Consider the following 20184-nt stretch of genomic DNA (forward strand, 5'->3'; position numbering starts at 1 on the left):
CAGACAGAGTAACAAGTATCATCTTTTAACGCCTTTTGGTTTGACGCGGTCGGGAATCGAACCCCGGACCTTCCTCTCTCCGGGTTGACGCTTTACCACTAGACGACGGAGGCAGTCCTTGATAGACAGAACCAAACTTCATTCACTCAAGGCAACATAGCATAGCATAATAAGTTAGTTATGAGAGTTATACAGATACACGGCGGCAGATTGCATATTACTTAAACTTACTGATTATTTGACGCCCAGGAAGAAAAAAAAGCACGACGCTCATCAGTTTAGATTACAGACTACTTAAACTTACTGATTATTTGACGCCCAGGAAGAAGAAAAAGGCCCGACGCTCATCAGTTTAAACTACAGACAAACATATTAGTCTTTTAATCATTTAACATACCCAGCGCGTATTGGAGACGCGCTGCTAATCTGAGACCCAGAGCTTATTTGGATCAAGTTGTTTCAGACCCGGTGCTTGTTTGAGGCCGGCGCTTGTAAGATCCCCGCCACAAATAGGGCAAACATGTGTTTTGAAATTAGATCGGTCCCCACACAACACGTTTTTCCTGCTCACACCTTTTCCTATGTACATCAATGACGGCATAATTCAAAAATCCACATTAAAGGAAGTGCAATGTACAAAGCAAACCTGCTCCGAGCTACAAGTACACGTCTACCGTTATATCAACACATGGCTTGTATGAGATAGCAATCTTGAACATTGAAAAACGGTAAAAACAGTTTTCCGCAATCCGTTGAATACCCGGGGATTGGTTTACACAAAGAGTGTTTAGTTGTCATAGGTATGTGATGACACGCTTCAACCACGTGTGTTAATGCAAGTGTAATCTCTATCATCATATTTACACAGTGTTTATCAAAGTGTTACCTGCACACAGATAAATTATTCCAGTCACACATCAGATATAATACAAATCAAATACAATAAAATACGATTTGATATAAAAACTGAGCCACTCCACATGAAGTTACGAGACGATCAATGATAAAAAGACATGCAAGATAAAATACTTTAAAATATATAAAAACACTCAGCTACGATATGAGATATATTTTCTGAAATCAAATATAATTTTGCAGGTTTTGGCTCTAATTTGATATAATGTAGGGCATGACAAAATAAAACACACTGTCTTTTCATCCGTAGTTTATATACAGCATCCCAGCATTTCACATTTTTCCTCGAGCGATGTAGCATGGTTGTGTTCGGATCAATAGATTCTCTGTGCACTGGGATGCGTTATAGCATGTGTTGCTGGTGGGCGGAGGTGCGTAATAAGGTAAAAACAGTTTTCCGCAAACCGTTGAATACCCGAGGATTGGTTCACACAAAGAGTCTTTTAGGCGTCATAGGGATGTGATGCCACGCTTCAACCACGTGTGTTAATGAAGGTGTTATCATCATAGTTGGACAATGTTTATCAAAGTGTTACCTACACTGCATGTAGCGTGGTTGTGTTTGGATCAATAGGTTCTCTGTGTCTGTAAGTGTTATATCATGTGTTCCTGGTTGGTGGAGGTGTGTGATTAGGTGAGTACGTCATTATCGGGACATCGAACAGAGAGGACACAGGTGCAGTTACAGGAATTTGCACATAGATTTATATATATGAAGCTGACATTGACTGTGTACATTGCAATAAAGAGCAACTTAGTCCAAACTTGATGACGTGTGTGGTTTCTAACAGTGTTTATTGTGCATATAGTGTGTGTTATATAGGAAGTGTAATTGGTTGGAGAAAATAGATAATGAATACCCAGCTGTCGCAGGGAATATACTTTATGTTTTCATATATACATGTATGTAGTATACGTATGGATATCAGTATGGGGTTTATATTGGACACCTATTTCAAATCAATACATCTATATATGATTCTGTTTGTTTTCATAAACATACATTCATATTACATTTTCATATGTACACTTTCATGTATACTTTCATGCATACACTTCATACATGCACTTTCATGGAACACTTTCATGCATACACTTCATACATGCTTTTTCATGGAACACTTTCATGCATACACTTCATACATGCTTTTTCATGAAACACTTTCATGCAAACACTCCACACATGCACTTTCATGGAACACTTTCATACATGCACTTTCATGGAACACTTTCAAGATAACACTTTAATATATACACTTTCGTATATACACTGTGTTACACACGTTTTAAACATACACTATCATGCATATTCTTCCATATAAACACTTTCACATATACTCTATCATAAATTCACTTTCATAAATGCACTTTCTCACATACACTTTCATAAGTACACTTGTGTATATTCACAATCATACACATATTGTTAACATACATTTCTTGCATACACTTTTATTCATACCTTGTCATATATATTTTCATGCATGCACTGTCATATATACTCTGTCATACATATACTTTTATGTAACACTTTTATGCATACACTTTCATATATATTCTGTTATACTCTGCCCCGATTATGTTTCTAGGTTTGTCAGCACCATACCCGTGCTCATGGGTTTCACCGAAGTGGTAAACGTCTAAGACCTGCATCACTTCGGGCTTTCCTCCCACATTAAGCTGACACGCCGTGATATAACAGGAATACTGTTAAAAGCGGCGTTAAACCAAACTCACTCACTCACTCTGGCATTGACGACTAATGTTTATGAGACGCTGTTTTCAAGTTTACTCAAAATAAAGTAAAATTTAAAATAACCTGAAGGGACCCGGAACCATGTTGACAAATGGTTGTGTTGTTTTAGTATATATGTATTTATCACTTTACCTTAATCGTGCAAGATAACATGAAAGTAAAAGTTGAAAAACCGTTCACTTGCCTGACACTTTACGGCATTAGGAATACACCAAAAATGAATAAAAGAATTATTGGAGTTTTAATAGCAGGATTTTCAGTCCAGAATAAGAAATGTCTGGCGCCATATAATTAAAAATCGACAAATTATAAATGTCCTTATTAAATTCGCGGGGGCATGGGTGGCCCAGTCGTCTAAGGCGCCGCAATTCGCTGTGCAGATTTGCGTCCCTCGGGCATGCCGGAAACCTCTGATTGTAGGTTCGAATCCCGGTTCGCCCCGATTATTAGGTTTCTAGGTTTATCAGCACCATACCCGTGCTCGTGGGTTTCACCAAAGTGGTAAACGTCTAAGACCTGCATCACTTCGGGCTTTCCTCCCACATTAAGCTGACACGCCATGATATGACTGGAATACTGTTAAAAGCAGTGTTAAACCAAACTCACACTCACTGCAAAATTCGCACTCCAGAACTTGCGATTCACCACACACCAGTATTGAACCTGAATCAACCACAGCACTGTGAGTGTAATGATCGTAATTTTCAGTTTTCAAAATATATTAAAGGCTGTTTTGGATTGAACATTTACACAACAGTTCTATAGCATATGTTTATGGGCGTAATATAAAATGGTTATTATTTATCGTGATCCCAACTTTCAGAACAGGATATGTCGGAATGCCCCGGCGGTGATGTCGATCCATCCTTGTGCATCAAGACGGATGCGATACACCCGCTACCTAGTGGTCGACGATAAAACACCGCTCCGGGATACAACCGATTTCTCATATTGTTTAAAAGCCTTGCTTTGTCCAAACCCCGCAACATGTCCACGCTCTGCTGATTCACAAACTCAAATTACGCATGGACGAATCCACCAGACCTGGTCATGTGACTGGTTGCCGCTCACACCGACCAATCAAATTCGTCGGATCGATGAACACAAAGACCGTGTCTATTTTTATGTTGCACACGTTGTAAACGGTCGCAGATAAGCACATAGGTCCAGCTGATAGAAGGTAGTTGTCCATTTACCGCTGGATTCTCACTGACCATCGGAGATTTAGACTGACCGCTGGAAGTAGGACATCTTATTTTTTTGACAATTGAGGTAGGTGTTACAAGTCTTTGTTCTTTGCCCAATCTGGCGCGTGAGTCACTGCATTCAATATCCTTGTATCATTATCAAGGGTAATAGATTTGGGAAATAGGAAGGTCGCGTTGACTGTACTGGTCTTGTGTGTGACGTCATCGGTCAGTGAGATCGTTCACACTCATACCAGCGGGGGTACGGGGTACTAGTTTAGTATGCACAAGCATATAGCAGTTGTCAAAATAAAGCAACAGTGTATTGACAATATATATTAACATTTCGTGAAAACAGCTTCACCATAACCTCTTCTTTAAGCCACTCGTTGACAAGTACCTGTTCAATATCTGTGAAAAATGATTTCGATTTCTTGTTTTGCTACCTCGGAAACAAATAGTATGTAAATTTTACAATGACATTTGAAGTAAATGGTGTAAATTTTACAATGACATTTGAAGTAAATGGTGTATGTAGAAGAGTCCTCCCTATAAACGCCATCACATGACACTCCAGACAGGCCGCACAGGTTCAGACCAGATGACGAGACTAGTGAAAGAGTATTGATCACGTGCAGCACGAGCTGTCGCGTGAAAAGCGTGCATCATACAAGGTTCCATAGCGGTAATGACGAGACAAGGAAGTGCCTGGATCTATTATTGATGAGAAATGAGCTCTCCCACATCTGTTCATTAACAGCATGTTGTGTTCACGGGGATATTATCAGTCATCCGCCGAATCTCATTATGACTTATTTCGTATAATAAAATACTTAATAACATGCGATCTGGTTTCTCTTAAAGGATATTCATGGTGATGTGATTTTCTGGGATAATTAAGAATGAAATTGGAAACTTTTTGTGGGACCATCTAACGGTTGAAATATATTGACATTTCTTTGCGTTGATGTGAATACTTTGTAGATTAACATCAGTGCATTTGGGGTGACTGAAATCAACGCTATTGTTATGTGCATGGCAACAACAATTCTTGCTTGGTTTTCTTCTTATGGAGTACTTCAGCTAAGTATGTCAATCAAATAGAATCGACACAACATGACCATAATAATAAAAATCTCTGCTAAAAGCAGAGTCCGTTCTACGGTCAGACACAGATATTGCGAAATGTCATTAAGCCGGAGTCCTCCCGCTATGGAATTAATCGTATCCGTAGTTCGAGAAAGAGGTGGTTTTAAAGCCGACTGGGACGACAGGGTACATCGACTTGAGTTGGAGTTATTAGTTTTCGCGGAATGCATGTATCAAAACCTTAGCTAATAAGAAGGGACTGATTTTCTTATATCAGAAATGCTACATGTGATTAATCCACTGACGATTATTGACTTCTCCATTGACGTTTTATACCGATTAACCCTAACCCATACTTATTAATCCCAGACTAATCCACATTTTGCATAAGTAGCCTTTAACAAAGACTGTTGGCTTCGAAAAGTCGTAATCATTAATAGCTTTATGAAAGTCGTGTATTCTATTCAGATGAGGCCCAGCGAAGCGTGATCTTCACAACCTCCGGGGTGGCTTAAAGCGCTTGCGTGTATATAACAGCACCCACGGAATGTACGTACCCCGTAGAGCGAGTAGCTGTGGGAATTATAGCGTTATTGTATTGATTCCCGCAAGGTCTAGCGTTCATATCAGTGTCGTGTTATCATGATTGATCGTTTGTGAAGAGAGATCTATCCAGGTCGACACTACCCCTGTATTATGCGTCCAGTGAGTTGTCGGTGTTTCTGTGGAAAAGATAGAGACACTATGTACAGGAAAATATCAATAACTCTTACGTAAGTGTTCATAAAGTAATTGACAATTCGTTTCTTCGATAAGTCATCAATTTTATGAGTACTAACCATTGTAGCTCTTTTCAGTAAACTCAAGCTTAATAACGGTTTAAGAATCTTCACGGAAACGTTTCTAAATGCAATATTCCAGTTTTTATCGATAAAGTTGTGTGTTATCTTATTGCCAGTTAACGTTTGAACAGCGTGAGCTGAAAACAAACATTTAAATATATAAAACACAGATAGAATAGTTGTTCATGTTATGACTACTTCTGGGGGCACGGGTGGCCAGGCGTCTAAGGCGCCGCGATTCGCTGTGCAGAGTCGCGTCCCTTAGGCACGCCTGGAACCTATGATTGTGGGTTCGAATCCTGGTTCGCCCCGATTATGTTTCTAGGTTTGTCAGCACCATACCCGTGCTCGTGGGTTTCACCGAAGTGGTAAACGTCTGAGACCTGCATCACTTCGGCCTTTCCTCCCAGATTAAGCTGACATGCCGTGATATAACAGGAATACTGTTAAAAGTGGCATTAAACCAGACTCACTCACTATGACTACTTCTTTTATCGGAATGAGTCCGTTAAGATATTAGTTTAGATTAAGAAAAAACTGATGAGCTATTGACAGTTATGTTGATAAAATGTTCCAAAGATAAAAAATGAAACAAAATCAAAAATCCATATTTTTGTGCCATACCTTAGGACATAATTCTTAAACCACATCAAGACTCAAAGCATACACACGTCACGTTCCCCGTAGTTACATACAATGCAGTTACAGCACAGACAATACTTACTCCCTAAACATTACAGTCACATTACAGGGTACAACCCATACTCAGCTATAGGGGCTGATTGTACTCTCTCACCTGTGCGTCTTGGCCTCGTATACCTGGATTACCTCGTGCTTTTCCTGTTTGTTGGGTCTTACCTGGCCAGGCGTAGGGTTAGTACATTGAGAGAATTCACTCGAGGATTTACAGTTATAATGTACCGGGCCGAAGTGCGTAGATGGGTTTCGTTCTATTCTATGGTTATTTAGAGTTTTGGTAGATGAAAATATCCGCATATGGTGTGACTAATCATAAGGGTATTTATTTTTATTGTAACCAGGCCTTGGGTGACTTTAGGGGAGTAAAGAGTATATACAAAATAACAGTAATGTAGGTTCTGATCCGTTACTCAGAATCGCTACACACGTGGCTAAAGTGAATATGAATATATTGGCTCTTTGTTTTTTCATTTGTTGGAGTTCAAATCCCAGATTCTCCCTCATAATGACCCACGGCCGTGCTCGTGGGGTTCACTTTGTTTGCTTCAATTTGCGAGGGTATATCGGGCTAGCTAGGACCCGCTTGTTCGAGGTCGAATCCTAGAATCTCCCTGATTATGATCCATGGTTTGTCCGTACGACGTCCGTGTTCGAGGATTTAACAAAAACATATACATCAGCGTCAGCATCTGCAACATATCAAGCTGACATAACTGAAGTTCAGAAGTCTTAAACCCTACTAACTCCCTCATACTTGAGTATTGCCATGCATCCTAAAAAGGATGCACAATATTTTAACTTTTTTTCTTCTAAAGTGAAACAATAAACAGAAAGCTGTTAGATTGAAAATATGCATATGGTCAACCTACTCATACTCTAATTTCTATGGGACAGTAACCTTCAATCAAATGAATCAATCCTTGAAACGTTTTGATTTATGTATTCGCCTCTTACATCCGGTATAGACCTGTGAAGATCCGGGTTAGAATAGGTCTTGAGCAACCCATGCTTGCCCTAAATGGCGACTATGCTTGTCGTTAGAGGCGACTAACGGGATCGGGTGGTCAGACAAACAAACAAAACACGTTGTAAAACAAGTAATAAAGTTGTTCTGTCCTAAATGAAGGTCACAACAGAACCAGTCCAGTAAACGCAGTGTACCGTGTCACATCTTCTGTCGCCGTCCTCATCATGACTTTTTGGAGTCGCTGAAGCATATTTACATCATAAAGGCTGCTGTAGGTTGCGTGTTAATCTCCTCTATCCGGTGTAGCTAATTGTATTGTAATTCCGTGATGGCCAACATGACGTTACACGTTATGTACAGTGTATGTTAAATTACCACCTGATGACAGTGGGGGATATTCTGTAGTACACAGAGGGGTCATTTATCGAGCATGTCTGTGATCCCGGAGGTACACTACTGAGAACAGAGCGTCATTTGGCGTGAGGGGCATCTTGATGTTTTAGACCTGTACATGGTGAAAACATATGATTGTTTTGTGTATCTTCACATGTTACTTCACTCACTGACAATGTTGAAGAAGTTGCATTCCGACAAAGTGGGCCCACGTGTCTTAGTTCCATTACCGTCGAGACAAATTGTTCACGTGCGCATTGATTCGTTTTCACAACACACCCGAGGTTCTTCATGTGATTACTCCCGGAGCAATAGAATAACAGTATACAAGTAACGGTCCTGACTTTATTTGAAGATGTGAACAGAAACATCATTTGTAGGGGGGAAAGAACCTCTAACGGGAAGTTCAACGCTTTTTTATTAATAATTACGAAATTGATTACATGTGTTTGAAAACTCTTTTCTCAAGAGAGACGCTTGTGTTCAGATAAAATACCATGATAATATGACAGTTGTGTCATATCTGACAAATATCACATTTCACCACTTTCTGATCCTTCACACAATGCACGTAACATGTGCTCTTTTGATTTCTGAACAAGCCCCAACGTTTTAACACCCTACAAAGCGAGGCCCGATACGAGTGTTTACACAAACCTCCCCTGTGACCAAAATGATAACTTCAAAATAAACACAACCTAAACCGGAAAATTACGTCCCTTACTTCTAAAGGCTAATCCTTTTATCCTTTGGTCATCGTAGAGATTAGGAAGCGATTGCCGCTCGGATAATCACCATATTTGGGATGGTCTCCTGAAGTTGGCTACCATGACAAATGCCAGTGTATTTGGTTATGTGATTCAAAGCATTAGTTGACTCAGAGGTTCCAGTCTTTTGAGACAAAGACCGAGGTTTAGCGTTATGTTCGAGCACACAGATGGAAACCCGTGTCATTAACACGAGGAACGCATGAGATGGGACAATTTAATAAAGCAAGCATTTAAGACCGACGGAACAGCGCAACATGACAGTTAGTGTCTGAAGCTCTGGGAGAAAGGACCTCTAAGTAGATATTTGGACAGAGCGAGCTGGGTTGTCTTGGAATAGCTTACAAAGTATGTATACAGTGTTCATTGTATAGTTAACTTACTGTTAGATTTTTTCTGACTCACGCTATATGTGACATTTATGATTCAGATGTTTTAATCCCGAACTGTTTAACGGTTCGTAGCAACGCTAAACGTGCTGTTTTATTAATAAATGTCTCTCATTAACAGCGAACTGACACACACGGTTAGATTATGCTGTAAACCAACGCATGAGTTATTTCTTATTCTGTAGACAGGATTTTCCACTTATATGTGTGTAATGTATTTAGGTGTGTTACTACACATTTTAAATTAGATTAATGTCAAAGGGGAATACCAGGCTTTAAAGAAAATACTTGGATGTCTTCAAGATTAAAGATTAAACAGCACAAAATAACTCGCTAGGATATGTATATCCCATCTAGACCAAGAAAACGTAAGCTTTATGGATAAAAACTGGTTTATTGCATATAGCGAGGTTTCGATGTTTATTCTTACACCGTTATCAAGCTGGAGTTTCTAACTTCTCACCAACTTTTAGAATGCAAACCGAAAACATCCATCCAGTCCCAATACCCCTATTTATTTATAGAAAATATAAGTGTGTCTCGTTGAACATTGTCTTTATTTGGCTTAGACATTGTAACTTACGTTGCATGTCATTTCTAAGACCATCATATATCGACCAGCGCCAGTTCGACAGATTAACCCGTGTGTAACACCCAAGGCAAGTAAATCCGCCTACCGCTTGCATGGCATTGATCGTTTGAGGTTACGTTAAAGTGATCAAGTGGGTCACACATCACCTTGTGCTTGTTCAACATGTCCTATGACACAATCTCAAATAGCTTGACCAGTCTATTGTTGACCGCTGGCCAAGCAAGACCAAAACGACCTAGACGCATTACACAATGACCCTTGTGCTGGTAGACGCTTATGGAATGTTACCGAAAACAATCTTGCTTGAGAGTAACGCTGACCTTCGTGGCTGTTTCATTTGTTCAAACCGAAGGGTCACGAACTGGTCGGGATAAATCTCAATCGTAAAAGATAAGGGAACTGAATATATTTACGCTTGGCTTCACTCTTATGCAATGTAGTTAGGGTGCTGAATAGAGAACCAGTTTGGTGTGAGATAGGAATCATGGTTGTGACCTTGTTTTCAACTAAACTATGCGGTGTTTGCCATGCTGATTGATTCCTGGCCTATAAACCTCTCGGGACTTGACACGTGACATATTTTTATCTGACAGGTATGTAGTCTAACTGTCTATCAAAAGATTTCGTTCTTAGTTAAGACGAGTGTCAACACCGATACAATAACTATACCGGACGCATGGCTTCATTTAGTCGGTGTCGATCAACTGTGTCGATCTCTTGACCGTTACCCGTTTCATCACATCAATTTATGCATTTCTCAGCTGTAATAACATTGCAGAGTTGCGTCCCTTAGGTATGCCAGAATGCTCAGATCTTGGGTCCGAATCCCAGATTCGAACCGGTTATGTTTCTGGTTGTTTATCATCATGTCGGCGCTCGATGGTTTCAGCAACATGGTAAACGTCTGCATAACTGCATACTTTTCCGACATCAAGTTGCCTCGCCGTGATTTAACTGAAATACTAATAAGGCGGCATTCATCCTTACACACACGTGGTATTGAAACTTACACACAACACCTGAGCTATGTTACGTCGACCTTGGAGTAGGCATTTATCAACAGTGTAAAATAAATCTACGCCTTTATATCAGCTGTTCAATGACCAATGTGACGGTTTCTTGAAGTTGTCACTAACGAAATATCCACATGGCATCGCCATTGTGACCACACAATTAACTCAGTGGACATTAAAGATCTAGAATCTACTTCGGGATACAAACAGCATAAATCAATTTAATTTAAAATTTCGAAATCAAAATTTGATTTTAGGTAACGGTGATAAGCCTTGTTATTTTTAAACATTATGTATTCACGTTGCATCTCGGTTCGAATCTTAGATGCTCACTGATTATTTGTAAGCATTACACGCGTGTGTTTCATCAAAGTGTTAAACGTTTAAGACCGCATCACTTCGGACCTTCACCCCACATCAAGCTGACAGACTTGATATCACTTGAATACTGTTCAGAGCGGCCTTAAACAAAACTAAACTTTTTCGACTGAATTTCGAAATGAGGTAGCACGTAGGTCATGACAACTGTCTGCTTAGCAGTACATCTCAGTGTTAATTACACTTACAATCTCCTCACCCTCATCAGTACCCCCTAGGGGACAGCCCCCACCCCACAAGGACATTCTCTGATCGATTGTCCTGTCCCACGCGTTATCTAACCAACGCCTCCAGACATTATGACGTGCTCAGATAGATAGATATACATACCTGTCATCCTTCAGTATACTTACACTCACCTGAGAATACCTGCAATTACCTGGACACCTGGGGAGTTTATTTCACACATTTTAAGGTAATATCTTCTTTTTGTATCAATCTTTTGCTTTATCTGCTGTGGTGAGTTAGTTTATATTTTAGTTTAATTGATGATAGCGTTAATACTGCTTCATGAAAGGTATTAAACATGTATATCATGGTGAGCTGAGATAACAACACAAGGGCTCGTTCGTAGTTGCAAGCAGTATTCTTAACTGTTAATGTTTAAAACGACTAGCCAGACAGCACCATCTCTTTTTCTTCCTCACTTTGTTAATATTTAAAACGGTTAGCTACATACTCATAAGAAAATGAACATTAAAATTTTCTAAATATTCAATAGAAACGAACGTTTAAAGGTGTTTATGTAGGAGACAGCAAACTTTGTTCAATTCAAATCTTTCAAATTATAAATAGAAAACATTCTCGTACGTAGACGCAACATTCTTCCAAGATCCATAGAGAAGGTATTGTGGAAACAATCACAAGGCCCCTTCCCACCGAACTTACTCGCCTAACCAGAAATTACGTGATAATTTAAACCACTCAGGGTGACACACAATACCCTCTTGAGACACGACACATATATATTGTACATTGTACACAACTTTGATTAAGGGTCTTTGACGCTTAAAACTAGTTATATTTGTTAATAACAGTAAACTTGTATTAAACCCAAACCGCTTTCAGCCTTATACCACTTGAATAAATGTCTGTCAATATTGTGAGAATATGAACGCGGTGGTTTTCACAAGATGTCTCTCATCTAAAAAACCCTCAACGGAGTGTCAATATTCGTTATCTTCTCGACCAGCGCAAGTCGGTGTAGATGTCTTGTTAATGTATTTGCACACTAACACCGCCACCTCCAAGGTAACGATGTCACATGTACTGTTGAATGGCGGGCAGCTATGTTGGGTCGGATTTGTTGCTGTGGTCAGTTAGGGTCATCTGACCATCGTAAACACCACAGAACTACAATCAAACGTCGAAAAGGTAATTGTCCATTATTTTCGGGTGGATACATTTTATATCGCCAGCAAACAGACTGAATCGTGATTTTTGCAGGTGCCATGAACGGGGTCGAAAGGTTATGTGTTGTTAAAACTAAATGGTCCTCTCTTCTTGTGAACATATTGTTACTGTGGTATTTTGGGTATTGGGGTATATGTTTATATTTTTTAAGATAAACAACAGGGTATCTATGAAAATATTGCAGAATTTCTGCCTCTGTTTTATGAAACTAGAACAGTGCTCAGCAACATTGTGTGGTTAATACTCTTTTAATCCGTTAAACCACATCATGACATAGTTAATCCAGTCTTATCGTGAACCAAGTAGTATTATGTTGTACTGCTGCCCTTGTCCCCGCGATGACATTGCTTTTAACGTGGACATAGTTATTTCCATGAGTTACACTTAAGCAACTTAGTCCTCATACAAAACTAATTATGTATAAACAAAGTCGATCGCTATAATGTCATACAACGTAAATACAGATAAAAATCTTGATGATGATCGTAATGATAAACCCTACTTATCGCTTCGTTACACATACCAATGGTAAAACTATAATAAAGGTCAGTTAAATATAGCTATTACAAATGCTTATTTGGTAATACAATACTGGATTAAAGGTTTCATTGCTTGATGTCGCCTTCATAAAGAAACTTCTGTATGGATTGCAATGTCCCTTTTTCGCGATTTCATATAGGAAGTGATTACAATTATGTGATTATGATGACAACTATTTGGATTTTTTAATGTCTAATGGAGACTGATTATTCTGTTACGTTGATGTTTATAAATGTATCAGGTGATTAACCTATCTGACATTGTATCCCGGTGGCGTGGAGCGTTGCTTATCCTGTTCAGACTCACTATGGTCTGTCGTGATATTACTGCTGCAGCGTAAAATAAAATATAGCTTCATTCAATCATACACTCCTTCAGTATAGATCTCGCGTTGTGAGTTGGGGCAAACAGTGGTGTATCATGTCTTCAGCGCATCTCGGAGGCTCTAGACCCGTGTTTGCTCTATGGGCGGTGACGCTGTACATCCGACTGTGTGATTGGGTGGGACTCGCCAAAATTGTCAGGGATATGTGTAGGACAGTGTTGTATTCATGCACCGCCATTTATCTATACGGCAGGCTCGGTTACGTGTGATGACATCAGAAGAGGGACTGTCACTTTGTCAATAAAAGTGACACACCCCTTTCCATATTCATATGCAACCCCTGCCACTGTCGATTGTCAATGAATGAGTACAGTGTATTAAGCTTCAGCGAATGTCACATTTAGCATGCCTCCCAACAAATACTAAGTTAAATTTGATGTGCAGATGTTGCGTATGTTGACAAGCATGATGCTTACTCAAGGAGTAGGCCTTAGATACCAGTGCAAAAGTTACATATAAGGATGAAGAAATTGTCTTAATAATCCTAATAAACTTTTTTTGGTTGGTTGTTTAACGTTGTTTAAGCAATATTCCAGCTATATGACGGCGGTCTGTGAATATTCGAGTCTGGACCAGAACATCCAGTGATTGACATCATGAGCATCGATCCATGCAGTTGGGAGACAATGACATGTATCAACCACGTCAGCGAGTCTGACCACGCGATCCCGTTAGTCGCTCTTACGACAAGCATAGTCGCCTATATGTATTTAACAGTAATCGCCCAGAGTGATGGGCTCCAGGACTAACGGGATCCCGGACCAACGAGTCACTGTCTAGTATTAATATACAGTCTTGTTCATTCTCATCCTCGACTATCCAATGTATATTATTATAATTATTTTTTTCCATAAATGTTATATTATGGTATAATATACCGGGACCCATTTGTTTCGGAAGTGACCTCATCAGGGTGTCTCTCGATCATCAGGCTAATTTGACTGGACGGGTAGAGTTGGATTCGGAGATATACATGCCCTCACTCTTAGCACACCACTTTCAATATACAAGTGACCAGCCCTGTATTTCATAATTAAATAATTTATTACAGCTCCTTTCCACATCCGACAACTAATAAATCAATATATATAGATATAGATACACACATAGATATACACAAAGATCTACACCCACCCACCCACCTTTCAGTTAGATAAAAATTGTTTATACATGCTAAGACACACCACTAATAGATCATGTTCTTGTTTCAGCTGCCCGTAGCACCAGATCTAGTCAGAAACAAGTCCGGTTCAACCTAGCACCCAAAATGCCGCCTTCAGGAGAAACACCACCCCCTCCCGAGAGACTCTACCCAGATCTGACCCAGTTCTACTTCAGCGAGGGACTACAGTTCGGCCCCCAGCAGACCCCAGCGGAACCCACCTCCCCCTACCAAACCCTGCTCCGCCCAGACTACCCCTTGTACCCAGAACTAACACAACTAAACATCACAGAAGAGGAGGTCCGGGAAATAGACCCTGACTACCCGACGGATAATTCCAACGAGGATGTGGAAGTCATAAGCTGTATAGCCCCTGACTATGACCTGGAAGATGCAAGGCAGAGGGGCTACACCGTGAGGGTGAATATGAACAAAGTAGAAAGGAAGGTTCTCAATGATAAGACATTCGAGTTCCTTCCTTCAGCCATACATCCTAAAGCCCAGCACGAGTTTCACTCCTGGATGAAGTGGCGTACCCAGGTCAACAAACAGCTCGTGGCAATGATCCTTATAAAGCATGGTAAGAAGGTCATTGTGAGATCATCGGAGCTGGAAAGAAAACCTCTGTCTACCAATACCATCAGATCCGTCATAGATAATGCTCATTCTTGTCAAAGACTCGCCCATACCGGTCTGCCTGGCAAACCCTACATCATGTACGGTATTCCACGGGTCCAGCTACCCAGCAGAACACATCAGGTATGCATGTAGGAAAGAGTGACCCCACAGGACGGGTTTGATGTGCTATATAGAGGAACATGTTAATACGTTCATGCATGTTTTGTGTTTGTAATTTATGATGCCAGTGCTTTCAGTACATTCTCAATCAACGAGTGTCGTTTCAAACATTCTGAAAATGCCCCACTGACATTTGGTTCTGGTGCTTCTGCAACATGTCCCATGATTCCTGGAAGTTCCAAGCTCTTCGCAATATATATCATATACACCAGAACGATTGGATTGTTTGAAGGAGGATTTGCTTGACGACACTGCAGTGCAATGAAACAGGTTTTTGTCCGAATCGGAATGTCAGTGTGTTGGACCCGCTTGTGTTCTCTGTGATGATTCCTGCTCTGAAAGGTACCATAGCTACCATTCGAAATGTAAATCCATATTCTGATCTGAAGGTTCAGATATCCAACGTAACTGAAACCAAATATGCACTCTGTCAGGAGTGGCAATCGTCAATCCCCAACAATCCCATTCCCTTTTTCTATACCGCCATGGACTTCAATGTCCAGGTGTCCTCATTCACAAGGTTGTGCTGTACAGAGAGTCTGTGAGTGTATGTGTGTCCTAGTCTACGGGATTGTAGGGGTACTATATTGTATAACCATGTATATAGTTGTGTCACATGGCCTATATTATATCGATGCTGAACAAAAGTGGGTTTACACTGGTTTGAGAACGTCAACACACACATGAAGGTTTTACAGTAAAAACACACTAAACCCATGGGATCATGGAAAATATATCCCTTGCCATGTCCATCGGCTAAATTGTTTACAATCCTCTGAAACATTATTAACCATTATTTACGCGATATATCGTTGTGTATATAAGTGTCGTTTGTCAAACTTGATATGTATCTAATGTTCTACGATGTTTGACATCATGTTGTTTAATAATTTTCCATATTTTATCGGCGAGCTCTTCCCAAACATGCAGATATCACGTAAAACATAGTGACATTTTCTTAAAAGGTTTTTCACCTCAATGTTCCGTACGTTATCTTCGACAACTCATCATTTATAAATCATAATCGGCGAAGGTGAATCTAGTTTTAACAGACATACAAAGCGTACAGCATTCTCTGAGGAATCGCCAATTCTATCCATATATATCTCCGATCAGATGGACACATTTTTGTTCAGCATCTCATTGTCTCTGAAATGTACATTGTGTTCTGAGAATACCCTTACATACTTGCTTCATTTCATCATTGCCATGATCATTGTATCCATATTTTGATATATATATATATTGTGTGCTTTAAAACACTGAGAAATTCCATTACAGAAATATGAATTGACAGGTGTGATGCGTTTTTTGTTTGACGTTCACACCGATACAAATGTGACATCATTATTAGAATACAAAATAAATTAATTTAAGTATAATGTTGTGTTGATTTAATTTGAAAAATGAAATCAAATTATAATTAGAAATATTTGAATGTAGCTACATAATGTAATCGCATTCACGATAGATCGTTACATGATGTTTTGTTTTTCCAAATACGGATTTGGCCCTTCTCAGAAATATATAAGGGGCGGTAGGGTAGTGTAGTGGTTAAAGCGTTCGCTCGCCACGCCGAAGACCCGGATTCGGTACCCCATATGTGTGAAGCCCATTACTGGTGTCCCCCGCCGTGATATTGCCAGAATATCACTTAGTCGGAACTATCCCTGCAAGGTGACAATGTGACACTGAGTTGTCACGAATGTGATCCCGGATTACAAGAGGCCTCAAGTGGGGTGTGGTGAAGTGAGATTTATCGTCGCGTTCAAGATCTGCACACACAGCGACGTTCAAGTAATCTATGCTGGACGAAATAGACTTCTAAATGTTTTGTTTTTTGTTGTTTTTGTTTAACGCCGCACTCAACAATATCACAGATATATCATGGTGCACTGTAAATATTGGAGTCTGGACCAGACAATCAAGTGATTGACATTGATCCACGCAATTGGGACCCGATGACATGCATTAACCAAATCAGCGAGCCTGTCCACCCGATCCGTTCGTCGCCAACAAGCAAGGCCTGCTGAAGACCAATTCTAACCGGAATCTTCACGGGTGTGCACTAACAACTTGTCTTGATAAGACATATCCACACATGATCTAACTCAGGGAGCCGCCAAATGGCTAGGTTCGTTGAGGTCGCCGTCCCCTAGCTGGAATATTGCCAACTGTGGCGTTAACAACAATCAGAACAAACGTGTTCTCGACCAGATCGTCACATGAATAATCTTGAGTGATCGACCAACAATCCCAACTTTTTGAACATCATTTTAGGAACATCTAGGCACTGTAATCATGAAGGGACTCGAACCCGGTAAGAGGTATGATGAGCGAACACCTAAACCACCAGACCCCGAATGACCATTAGAAAATTTGAACGCACCCCACAAATAACACAAAAACCCTGACATAAAAATTCGGTCATCTTGAAAATACGGATATGTCGAACTCATCCTTTCGACACAACGGTATTTTATGGAACACAAAAGGGGATGGCATTTGTGATTGTATAAATATCTCTCACCCCAAGCGTCACATTGCCAACAGTTAATTATCAAACTCATTCAACTATTGAATAAATCCGGACACTTAAAAACAAGAATCACAAATACAACACGTGTACATGTTCCACTAATCTTGTACACGATTCTGACACCCACTACATTTGTATCTGACGACCACTAACCTTGTACACGATTCTGACACCCACTCCATTTGTATCTCACGACCGCAAATCTTGTACACGATTCTGACACCCACTCCATGTGTATCTCACGACCTCTAACCTTGTACACGGTCCTGACACCCACTCCATGTGTATCTCACGACCTCTAACCTTGTACACGGTCCTGACACCCACTCCATGTGTATCTCACGACCTCTAACCTTGTACACGATCCTGACACCCACTACACTTTGCACATGATCCAGGGACTGAGCGAGTGACTGTAGTGTAAGGCCGCATTTATTTTCAAGCTGCATTAACGTCTGTATGTATATCGACGCGTAGTGATGTCATTTTATGAACCAGACCACAGTTTGTGACCACCAGTCCCAATTATAGTCCGCTCATTTGTTGTTGTTTGTTTTTAAAGCCGCACTCAGCACTATCCCATCTATATGACGGCGGTCTCTAAATAATCGAGTCTGTACCAAACAATCCAGTGATGACATGAGCATCGATCCAGGCAATTGGGATACATGCATCAACCAAGTCAGCGAGCCTGACCACCCGATTCCGTTAGTCGCCTCTGACGACAAGCATAGTCGGCTTTTAGGGCAAGCATGGGTTCGTGAAGACCTATTCTACCCCGGATCTTCACGGGTAGTCCGGTCATAAGGCGATCATGGACTAGTGATAGTACTTCCCTAGAACCATCTCGTCGTTCAGAGATTAGAAGCACGTCCCCGTAACTGTACTTCCATCATTTCCATTTTGATATATACCACTCAAAAAAGGACAAGACAGATTAACTGTAGTAATATGAGTAAGTATGGTTTTACGCCGCTTTTAGAAATATTCCAGCAATATCACGGCGGGGTGACACCAGAAATGGGCTTCACACATTGTTCCCATTTGGGGAATTAACCCGGGTCTTCAGCGTGACGAGCGAACGCTTTAACCACTAGACTGCCCCACCGCCTCTTATAATAATATGAAAGAATCGTTGGTCTTTAATTTTTTATAGTAGTATATTTTGATAACTAATTGAATAAAACCAAAATCAGATTCAGTTATAATACATTTATTATGCACAGACATTGTGTTTATCGTTAATTCATGGAGATGCAGTGAACAACAAATTCAATGGCAGGTGTTCCACTACTACGTCACACACATAAACATTATAACGACATCAATCTCGACATGTATACAGCTTTATGCATGGGAACATATCCGCTTCAGCAAGTACCGTCGTTCTGAATATATGCATGTCTCTGCAGATGAGGTAGCAATGACGACGTAGCCTTATTCCCCGAGGGCAATGTGTACAGAACAACTAATTTGAACAGGAAAACAGTGAGCAATCCTGTTTGTTTTATCACGCACTTCTAAGCATTTCCTCTCATGCCAATCTTAACTCACTGAGGCGTAGTATAATGACATCTCATATTGATGTGTTCCCGTCTGGATGTTTCAAAATATGGAAATGAATTAAACAAGCTAATGAGGATACATGAATATGGTGCAAGGTTATATCGTATGTCCTCTGGGACTGTCCGTGTTTTCTATGTAGTGTTAATTAATGGATATGATAAATAACTTATCGTAAAGATCGTTATAAAATGTTTTAACAGCTGTAAAACACACACGTCTATAATATTGTATTTTAAAAGCTTATCAGGCAGACTTACATTCTGTGTTTTAACATTTGAATCCTTGACTTGCCTTTGCAAGGTTTTGTGAAGGATACCACCGGTGGTGCAGGATACGCTAACCTTATCTCGAACACGTGGTACCATCACTAATTGATCGGAATCGCACTCTGGACTGTTTAGCAGAGATTTCTTATGATTATGGAAAGGTGTTGTCGCATTAGAAACTGTTCAAACAAGGACATAATCTGAGTAAGATATACAAAACCCCACTACGTTGTTGAGAATGTTGACTGTGCACGTGCACTGCCGTTCAAAAGAATGTATACACACATATTTGTTTGTCGGTGACTAAAAAGGAAACACGCAAGCTTTTCATTTTTTTGACATTTCAAATTTTTTTCGCGTTGGCGGAATCACAAACCAAGTTTAAAAAGTCTGGAATATTGGACATAATAATGTTTTATCATCCCACGAGTTACAAAAGAGAAATTACCAACACTATCTGACATACATCAATCCTGGAATAACCTTGACCGTGAGACATTTTAATATCACAATAATCATGTTGTGTTT

At 40.1% G+C, this 20184-nt stretch overlaps 1 protein-coding gene across 4 annotated transcripts; it reads left to right on the forward strand.

The window, feature by feature from the left end:
* The first annotated feature begins 3803 nt into the window (after nucleotides 1–3803).
* LOC139479077 (uncharacterized) lies at nucleotides 3804–16623 on the forward strand. Of its 4 annotated transcripts, none has more exons than XM_071261831.1 (2): nucleotides 3804–3943; nucleotides 14537–16623. In XM_071261831.1, exon 2 carries the CDS (start codon nucleotides 14593–14595, stop codon nucleotides 15256–15258), a length of 666 nt encoding a protein of 221 aa, XP_071117932.1. In that variant the 5' UTR covers nucleotides 3804–3943; nucleotides 14537–14592; the 3' UTR covers nucleotides 15259–16623. The 4 variants fall into 4 exon arrangements, with proteins under 4 accessions (XP_071117932.1, XP_071117934.1, XP_071117933.1 ...); XM_071261833.1 differs by lacking the exon at nucleotides 3804–3943 and adding an exon at nucleotides 8892–8963; XM_071261832.1 differs by lacking the exon at nucleotides 3804–3943 and adding an exon at nucleotides 11318–11402.
* The last annotated feature ends 3561 nt before the right edge of the window (nucleotides 16624–20184 follow it).

This window comes from Haliotis cracherodii, unplaced genomic scaffold (assembly GCF_022045235.1).
Source record: "Haliotis cracherodii isolate W230 unplaced genomic scaffold, xgHalCrac1.p SCAF_4, whole genome shotgun sequence".
Lineage (NCBI taxonomy): Eukaryota > Metazoa > Mollusca > Gastropoda > Lepetellida > Haliotidae > Haliotis > Haliotis cracherodii.